We start from the raw sequence: 10,806 nt of genomic DNA, 5'->3' as shown, positions 1-10,806 counted from the left end.
GAAATATGAGTAAGATCAGTAATTTTAAGTTGCCGCCTGTTGTTTTCAATGACATAATCATCCCCTTTAGCCGAAACGTGAAAAATCTTGGACTACACATTGACACTACACTTGGTTGGAGAGCGCAAATAACATCCATTAGTCAAAAAGTCATCAGGACCTTGCGATCTCTCTATCGGCTAAAAATATGCTACCATCGAATGTAAAGGCCATGCTTGTGCAGACTTTAATTTTCCCTATGGTAGACTACGGTGATGTGTGCTACTATGACCTGAATGCAGATCTCCTCAACAAACTAGACCGCTTTCTCAATAATTGCATTCGATTCGTTTTCAATCTTAGAAAATATGACCATGTGTCCGTGCATCGAACTCGTCTGAAATGGTTACCGATCCGTCAGCGTAGAGAGGAGAGAGCGCTTACTACCTTGTTTTCTCTTTTGGGCTCTGCCTCCTCACCCTCTTACTTAAAATCGCATTTTAGATACTTGAACGCAAGCCATGAGAAAATTCTACGTTCTTCACATAATCGTCTCTTTCAATGTCCTATCCATCGCTCAGATTTTTTACATTCTTCCTTCTTTGTACAGTGCATAATATTATGGAATTTGCTTCCCAAAGAAATCAGGATGATCAGCAATCGCTTTACTTTTAAACTCAAAGTTCGCGAATACATCCACAAAAAACTGGAAGAATCATCTCCAAACTAATTTATTTTATTTTTCAATAATTATTATTATATATATAGTCAGGTCATAAGTATTGTCACACAGTAAAAACTTTTCTTTTAGAATGCTGGCCACAAAAAAGTTTATTGAATTAGAATTTCGAATTGTTCATGAAAATAAAAATGTATACTTTTAGAATTTTACTCATTTTTAAATATGGAGTGGACGCTTAAAGAAGACCGTGTTGCAGTTATTGCGTTGCATCGTTGCGGTTACGCGCCAATTCGAATTTTTAACATACTGAAAAATTTGAATATAACCAAAAGATTCGTTTATCGTACCATCAAACGATACAATGAAGACTCTATTGTAGATGACAGGTCAAGAACTGGTCGCCCTCGGTCTGTTAGGACTCCAGCAGTGATAAAAGCTGTGAAGGCGCGAATTCAAAGAAATCCCAAACGTAAGCAGAAACTGTTGGCCCTTCAGATGGGGTTAAGCAGAACCACGGTGAAAAGGGTGTTAAATGAAGACTTAGGGCTTCGGGCATATCGAAGAAAAACAGGACATCGTTTGAATGCTCGTCTAATGGACCTGAGACTGAAGAGATGCCGCGCTTTGTTGAAGCGGTACGCGGGAAAAAAATATAGGGAAATTCTTTTTTCGGATGAAAAAATTTTTACCGTAGAAGAGAGCTACAACAAACAAAATGATAAGGTGTACGCACACAGTAGTGAAGAAGCGAGCAACCGTATTCCGCGTGTCCAACGAGGTCATTTTCCGTCCTCGCTCATGGTATGGTTGGGAGTTTCTTATTGGGGCTTAACAGAGGTACATTTTTGTGAGAAAGGTGTAAAAACGAATGCAGTTGTGTATCAAAATACAGTCCTGACGAACCTTGTGGAACCTGTTTCTCATACCATGTTCAATAACAGGCACTGGGTATTCCAACAAGATTCGGCGCCAGCTCATAGAGCGAAGAGCACACAAGACTGGCTGGCGGCGCGTGAAATCGACTTCATCCGGCACGAAGACTGGCCCTCCTCCAGTCCAGATTTGAATCCGTTAGATTACAAGATATGGCAACACTTGGAGGAAAAGGCTTGCTCAAAGCCTCATCCCAATTTGGAGTCACTCAAGACATCCTTGATTAAGGCAGCCGCCGATATTGACATAGACCTCGTTCGTGCTGCGATAGACGACTGGCCGCGCAGATTGAAGGCCTGTATTCAAAATCACGGAGGTCATTTTGAATAAACTTTAGTGTCATAAGAATCTATGTTTTGTTAAGTTCATTTTGGTATATGAATGGTTACATAATGAATAAACTTGTTTCAATTATTTTACATTAAACATGTGACAGAATTTATGACCTGACTAGGTATATATATGTGGGATGGTATGGCGAAATTTAGTGGATATTTAGTTTAACAACAAAATCTTTTATTCTTTCAAAAAATAGTACTCGTAACATCGTCATGTCAATTTTATATCTGTCATTTATATTTTCTTCTTTTAAAATAAAACTAGTGTGCCAGTGTTAATTAACCAAAAAGTATCGATCTTCCCACTCGGCCATTCCTACCTATTCGTCTGCCTCAGACGAATCAGTCCATAGTTTAATAAAATTAGACTAGTCGTATGTATCGGACCTCCTCCATTCCCAATCTTCAACTTTTAGTCGTCCTCTCCTATAATTCTGTCTTCTAATTTCTTTATCCATCTTCTTTGGTACAGCGATAAAACTACTTCCATTCTTCTCTTTGTACAGTATTTTATTTTGTGTCAAATGATTCTGGTAAGGTACTTTAACCAACTTCTTGCAGTCTTCTTTCTCTAACTTCTTATAATCTTCTTTCTCTAACTTCTTGTAATCTTCTTTGACCTCGTCCTTCTCAACAACAATAGCACAAAGTGGAATCTTCTCCATTACAATACCATTTCTTGTAAACTTAACTTCGAATTCACGCAGTATGGGGTTGCCAATGATCAGCTTTACAGGTATTATATCATCTTCCACAATGTAAAATTTGATATCCGTAACAGCATCATCAATCTGTAGCTGAGTAGTAAAAACACCTTTGACAAGTACTTCTTTGTTAGCAATACCCGTAAGACGAACTTCTGAATTCTTGTCATAATGTTGGATACTATTTTCAATTTTTTCAAATTCTGATTGTATAATAAGATTCGCGTCACTACCTGTATCGATCAAAGCCACCATCTCTGTTCCATTCAATAACACTTTCTTGTAAGGGATTTTTTCTTCTTCGTTTTTCTTCTGAATAATTAAAGACTTTTTAGCATCACTCTTACATTCGTTGCCCTTGTGGCCGAATTCATTACACTTAAAGCATTTAATGCCCTTTGTACAGCCGGGGGATTGATGGTCTAAATCACCACAGTTGTAACATCTTTTAAAGTGCGGTTTTCTTGATGGCGATGTCCCTGCATCTGCATTTACTTGCGGAACTGCCTGGTGATATGATAGTGTACTCATTTTCTTCCGAATATCACTGTAAACGTCCAGCTTCTTTCGAAAATCACTGTAAATGTCTAGCTTCTTTCGAAAATCGTTCAAATCTGTAGCTCCATATAAAATTGCTTTGTTAGATTCGGGATCATTGATACCATCTATAACGTATTCCATTAAAGCAGCATCATCTACTCTTCCATGCAGTGCTATTTCTTTCATAACTAAAAAATATTGTTGTAACGTTTCTGTTCCGTCCCGTAACAGTTTGTTCTAAAATACATATTTATATTATTATTATTATTTTTTATTGTGAATAATTTTTTTTTTTATTCTTTGAGTACGTAACGCGACACAATTTGGTTTATATGTATTATTCATTTCTTATTTTTTCTTGTACTGGGTCTGCGACATGTTGTGTGTATCGGAATGCACCATTTCCGTGGGAAATGGTTCTTCGGCGCGACACTAGCGCCACCACTTGCCTGCCTGTTAGTGCGGCAAAAAACAAAAACAGAGTTTTTCGCGCGAAGCCGCTGTAGCCGCATCGGCACGCGCATTATATTTAAATAAAGTTCCCCCTTTCATATAAAAAAACTGGAAAATAGTGACAGTGACCTATGACTACATGTGAAGGATAGATGAACTGATTCTGTCGGCAATACTCATCCTCGACCAGGAACTTCGGACGTGGTTGCGGGACGATTCACGGTAAGTCGACAGACCTAGGCCATATCCTAATCATAAATTTGGTCCTTCGAGCCGGATACATATTTTCCAGTTTGTGTCGTGTTATTTAGCAGTATTTACGTACTCATTTTCAAATTGTAAAATCACGCGTTCGATTCTTAGCGTCCCCCGCCATCTTTTGTTTCGCAAAATGTCGGAAGGTGAAGAATTATCGCCATGTGAACAAGATATTTTCGAAAGGGATTTAATTCTTGATGAACTCAAACGTATCATTCTACTCGCGAAGACGAACGAACAACAATTTCGCTCGCGTACTATAGACCTAGCGGCTCACCAAAGAAAGTTTACAAAGGTTCAGACTAAAATTGAAAAGTTTCTCATCAGATCCAAATCATTTAGCAAAGATGATAACATAAAGATTCGTAATGATTTTAATGACTTATACTACGAAATTGTCGGTCACTTAAACTCGTTAAAGTCGATGGATGAGCGTCAGCGCCGTTTCAATCGGTCAAGTAATTGTTCATTTGATGCGATAAGTAACGATAAAAGAAATTTACCTACTTTACCTTTACCTGAATTCAAAGGCGATCCTACGGATTGGCCATCATTTTATGATTTATTCAAATCGTTAGTGCATAGCAACAATGCCTACTCTAAAGCAGAGAAACTTAGATATCTTCTACTTGCAGTTAAAAACGAACCGTATAACCTGATCAAATCCATACCTATCACGGAAGATAACTACCCGATCGCGTTAGAAATATTGTTAACCCGCTACGAAAATAAAAGGGTAATTGCGTCGAAACATCTAGATCGAATTTTAGACATAGAATCGTGTTCAGATAGATCTCCGTATAGTGTACGAAAATTGTTAAATGTCTATCAGGAAAACATGAAGGCGTTAGAGGTCATGGACTTTCCGACTCATGAGTGGAGTTTCGTTCTCCTACAAATTTTACTACGTAAAATTCCGAGTAGTATGAGAAAGGGATTCGAACGTTCATTGGCCAAGCCATCCGATATTCCAGAAGTAGACACATTGGTTTCATATTTACAACATGAAATCGCCGCGGAAGAAATGGTATCTCCTAGCTCCTCAAGTACCTCCGCACAGCACGCTAACAAACAGATATCGCGGGTAGGTAATCCGCTGCCATTACAGCCGCGTAGCTACAATGTAAGTCCGAACAGTTTTGCGCCGGTAAAGCGATCGTTTGCCGCCAACGTGTCATTAGACCAAACTCGACCTACGGTCGACGGTAATAAGGTTCGAACTTGCTTGAAGTGTAACGGTTCACACATTTTGACAAAATGTGCAGAGTTTTTAAATCTTTCCCCGCAGGATAGGTATTCCCTTGTACAAAACAAAAGTGTTTGTTATAATTGTTTGAATGTCGGTCACGACGTAAAAAATTGCATTTCTAATTTTGTGTGTAGAACGTGTCATAAACGACATCATAGTTTATTACATTTTACGAATCAACCGGCTCAAGCGCTAGCGGTTGCAAGCGAAATCAAGCAACCTATTGTTGTTCCGCTCACTCCTATGCAGGAGAAGCCGACTCCGATCGCGGTACACGGAAATTGCGCATCTAACTTACCTCTCGCTCGCACTGGAACAGTGTTGTTATCGACAGCACTAGTGGATATTGTCATAGGTAATAATATGACGATTTCCACTGTTAGATGCATGGTAGACACGGGGAGCCAGGCATCGTTTATTACCGAAGCTTGTGTGCAGCGCTTAGGTCTAGCACGCCGGCATAGCAACGTGCCGGTGTTCGGTATTGGTGACACCGGACCCGTGCATCCAAAAGGTTTAGTTTCGTGTTCCATTGCGCCTAAAGGTCAACAACAACCTGTCATTCCGGTAAATGCGTTAATTTTGCCCGAATTAATTCCAAAAATGCCAAGTGTACCTTTACCGTATACCGGGTGGTCACATTTGAAAAATCTGAAGTTAGCTGATCCGGACTTTCATACGCCCCAGCCTGTTGAAATGTTACTAGGAGCGGATATACTGTCCCACGTGTTACTAGGCAACACTATCGTAGGCCCGCCGGGCACGCCGATCGCTATGAATAGTGTGTTCGGTTATTTACTTTTAGGCAAATTAGATTTAGATTCTTCTGTTCCAACTTCATTTCAAGTGTGTTTTAGCTCGTTTGACAACGACAACCTTCAGAGATTTTGGGAGCTGGAATCAATACCAGAGAAACGGAGTTACACTCCAGATGAGGAGTTGTGCGAATCCTTTTTTCAAAAGACGCACACTCGTAATGCGGACGGGCGATACGTGGTCGCCCTCCCGTTTAAGCCTGACGCACCGTCTCTCGGCGAGTCGCGGTCCATTGCGCTAGCTCGGTTTCATAAACTAGAATATCGGTTAGAACGCAACCTCAAGTTGAAGGCTGATTACCACGCTTGTCTCCAGGAATACGTAGACCTCAACCACATGGAGCTCGTCGATGATCAACCTTCAGTTAGTGAAAGTTATTACATTCCGCACCACTGCGTGGTCAAAGAATCGAGTGAGTCGACGCCTACACGTGTGGTGTACGACGCCGGTTGTCGCTCAACTAGTGGGTATTCGCTCAATGACGTTTTACTAACGGGTCCTAAGCTTCACATGGACATAGTGGACGTCCTTCTTAAATTTCGTGTCCATTCAATCGCGCTTACTGCCGACATAAAACAAATGTATCGTAATATACTTGTTCGTGAAAGTGACAAAGATTTTCAGCGTATTGTGTGGCGCACATCACCAGAGCAAACTATTCGTGACTACCGTTTGCGTACAGTCACATTCGGTGTGAAATCGTCACCTTACCTCGCTCTGCGTACAATAAAACAACTCGCTCAAGATGAGGCCGAGCGGTTCAAACTCGCGTCGCCCGTTTTACTTAACGATGTTTTCGTCGACGACGTCGTATCTGGCGAGGACTCTGAAGTCAGCGCACTCGCGCTACAACAAGAGCTGATAGGTATTTGTGGGGCGGCTGGGTTTGAATTGCGCAAATGGCACAGCAACTCGCCAGCGTTACTCGCTGCGGTGCTGCCATCAGAGTCTCATGGTGAGCGGCCGGAGAACGTTCTCTTCGCTGAAATGGAGATCGACAAAAAGGTTAAGGTTCTGGGCTTACAGTGGAACCCTAAATCTGATTCATTCAATTTTAAAGTCCAAGTTTCATCGATTAAGTGTACAAAGCGTGTCATTCTTTCAGAAATAGCAAAAATATACGACCCCCTCGGGCTATTATCACCGGTCACATTGTTTGCCAAACATTTGATTCAACTCTTATGGATAGCCAAAGTCGATTGGGATGAGACGCCGCCTGTTGACATAGTAAATTCGTGGTCTTCTTTCGTTGACGAGCTCCCACTCATCTCACAAGTCTCATTTCCGCGTTATATATTTAACAATACCAATCCCGAACCGATACAAATTCACGGTTTTGCTGACGCTTCCGAGAAGGGTTTCGGAGCATGTGTATATATTCGTTACAAAGATCAAGAAGATTTCATTCAAACTCACCTGATTATAGCCAAAACTCGCGTCGCACCGTTGAGTGTGCGTCTCACTATTCCTCGCCTCGAACTAATGGCGGCAGTCCTCTTATCTAAATTAATTGAAAAAGTAATGCTCACTTACAGTGGTCGTGTTCGCTTCGACCAGGTCTACGCTTGGTCCGACGCATCCATCGTGCTAGCATGGCTACACTCATCTCCGCACGAATGGAAAACCTTCGTTTCGAACCGTGTCAGTGAGATTTTGCGCCGCATACCCGCGGACCGCTGGCGCCACGTCCCGTCGGCCGACAATCCCGCCGACGCTGCGTCTCGTGGCCTTTTGCCCGCCGCGCTCGTACAGCATGACTTATGGTACCACGGACCCTCGTGGCTACATCTGGGTCAGAACTCCTGGCCGATTCAAAATCCCGTAAGAGACACGTGCGAAGAAAAACGCAACGTATCGGTGTGTTCCAGCGCGTCAACGGCGCCGCCTATACAGGATGTTGATTTTATTACGCGATTTTCGTCGCTTGGAAAACTTGTTCGTGTCACCGCACTCATCTTTCGGTTTTTCAACAAATGTAAAAAAACACAACAATCGTTTTCAAGGTACATTACCGTGACAGAATATAATTTCGCATTAATTCGGCTCATTCGAATTACGCAGCAATCCGTGTTTAGCGAAGACATAATCAATATCCGAGTGGGTAAATTACCATCAACGAATTTGCGTCGTTTAACGCCATACTTGGATGATACGGACGAGTTACTTAAAGTTGGTGGTCGAATCCATAAATCGCTTTTACAATTTGAAGCCAAACATCAATTAATTCTACCTAAAAAACACCCTTTAACTAATCTTATTATTGACGATGCACACTTATGTAATTTACATGCCGGACCGCAGTCCGTTCGCTACGCGCTTTTACAACGCTATTGGATTTTGTCAAGCCGTAACATCGTGCGGCAGCGCATACATCGCTGCGTGCAGTGCTTCCGCGCGCGCCCGACGCACAATCAACCGCGCATGGGACCACTCCCAGCAGTTCGTGTTCGCCCCGCGCGACCGTTTCTAAAGACCGCGGTAGATTTTGCTGGTCCATTTTACGTGCGCGCCAATAAGGTGCGTAATGCAAAAATTATAAAATGTTACGTGTCGGTTTTCGTGTGTATGAGCATTAAAGCGATACACCTCGAATTAGTTTCAGAGCTTTCCACAGAAGCCTTTATAGCAGCCCTGCGACGTTTCACGTCCCGTCGTGGTTTATGCACCGATATTTATTCAGACTGTGGAAAGAACTTTGTCGGGTGTGACCACTATCTTCAAGACCTTTACGAGTTTTTACGAAGGGAATCTGTGCAAAGCGCACTTAACCAACAAACCCTTCAACAGGGAATTACGTGGCACTTTCAACCTCCATACGCGAGCCATTTCGGAGGACTACATGAGTCTGGTGTTCGTAGTTTTAAACACCATCTTCATCGCGTTGTAGGTAATCGCATCCAAACGTACGACGAGATGCATACGTTCTTGTGTCAGGTCGAAGCGATCTTAAATTCGCGTCCACTTTGCGTTTTAAGTTCAGATGCTTCGGATCCCCTTTCATTAACACCTTCCCATTTTTTAATCGGAGAGCCCATGACAGCTCTGCCTGACGTATCATTGATAGATGAGTCACCGAATCGTCTCACTCGCTGGCGCTGGATTCAACAATCCATCCAGCACTTTTGGAAGAGATGGAGCAAAGAATATCTCCACGAACTTCAGCAAAGTAACAAGTGGCTTCAGGACAAGGGCGTCGCCCTTCGTGAAGGCACTGTTGTGGTGGTATGCGACGACCGCTTGCCGCCGTTGCAATGGAGGTTGGCGCGCATCCACGAACTTCATCCCGGCTCGGACAATATCACACGAGTTGTAACCATTAAAATGGGAAATTCCCTTTATAAACGACCCGTGGTTAAAATATGTCCTCTTCCCTTGGAGTAGTTCAAGTCATTAATTATTAGTTTTTTGAATTTATTAGTTTCGAGTAAGTTTTTTAAGCTTTACGTTCTTTCGATATTAGTTTTAACTTTTGAATATTAAAAGCAACTACGTGCTTTTAAGGTGAGCGGCATGTTCCGTCCCGTAACAGTTTGTTCTAAAATACATATTTATATTATTATTATTATTTTTTATTGTGAATAATTTTTTTTTTTATTCTTTGAGTACGTAACGCGACACAATTTGGTTTATATGTATTATTCATTTCTTATTTTTTCTTGTACTGGGTCTGCGACATGTTGTGTGTATCGGAATGCACCATTTCCGTGGGAAATGGTTCTTCGGCGCGACACTAGCGCCACCACTTGCCTGCCTGTTAGTGCGGCAAAAAACAAAAACAGAGTTTTTCGCGCGAAGCCGCTGTAGCCGCATCGGCACGCGCATTATATTTAAATAAAGTTCCCCCTTTCATATAAAAAAACTGGAAAATAGTGACAGTGACCTATGACTACATGTGAAGGATAGATGAACTGATTCTGTCGGCAATACTCATCCTCGACCAGGAACTTCGGACGTGGTTGCGGGACGATTCACGGTAAGTCGACAGACCTAGGCCATATCCTAATCAGTTTCACCATTTTTTATCTTTCGTGAAATAAGGTTCTTGTGAATCTTAGCACTATTAAACTTAGGGCCAAATTCTTCAATAAGGGCTTCCTTCAAAGTAGGATAGTCTTTAACTCTACCAATAGATCTTAAAAATAGCTTTGCTGTTCCACCCAAAAGTTTCTTTGCATAGATCAATCTTTCCACTTTAGTCCACTTCATCAAATCAGCAACATCTTCAAATTCATCAAAAAACTCCAAAATCGGGTAAGTATCATCTCCGGTGAAAGGTGTCATGGACTGCTCCAAATCACGAAACGAGATATGCACCTCGACGTCTTCTCTTTCGTCAATATCATTATTCTTCTTAGGAGGCATTTTTTACTTTAGGATTTTTTATGCAAAAAAAAGATAATCGTCTCGTTGAACTCGTAAATAGTCGTAGTAGTCGTTAATAACAATTTTCAAAATCAGTCTTCTTCTTAACTAATCTTCAGTAAATAATCTTATGTAATCTTCATAATAAGTCTGCATAAAATAACATTACACAAAACTTCATCAATAATACTTCATCATAAAATCGTTACTTTTACACGTCTCGAAGTCTTCGATGCACAAGAAAAATGCGATGGTAGCGGTCAACTTATCTCTGTAGAAATTCATCAATCCACTGTGATTTATCACCCAACAACATCCTGAACGGTATCCATCCCGGACGAGCCCCCAAAAAGATGTGGGATGGTATGGCGAAATTTAGTGGATATTTAGTTTAACAACAAAATCTTTTATTCTTTCAAAAAATACTACTCGTAACATCGTCATGTCAATTTTATATCTGTCATTTATATTTTCTTCTTTTAAAATAAAACT

The 10,806-nt window shown here is 41.3% G+C and overlaps 1 protein-coding gene across 1 annotated transcript; it reads left to right on the top strand.

The window, feature by feature from the left end:
• The first annotated feature begins 5,739 nt into the window (after positions 1–5,739).
• LOC119629568 (uncharacterized) lies at positions 5,740–9,333 on the top strand. Its single transcript, XM_038015720.1, has 3 exons — positions 5,740–7,809; positions 8,317–8,469; positions 9,115–9,333. The coding sequence occupies exons 1-3, from the start codon at positions 5,740–5,742 to the stop codon at positions 9,331–9,333; spliced, it is 2,442 nt and encodes an 813-aa protein (XP_037871648.1).
• Positions 9,334–10,806: the final 1,473 nt, after the last annotated feature.

This window comes from Bombyx mori, chromosome 15 (genome assembly GCF_030269925.1).
Source record: "Bombyx mori chromosome 15, ASM3026992v2".
NCBI classification, from domain to species: Eukaryota; Metazoa; Arthropoda; class Insecta; order Lepidoptera; family Bombycidae; genus Bombyx; species Bombyx mori.
This window is presented reverse-complemented; position numbering and strand designations above follow the sequence as displayed.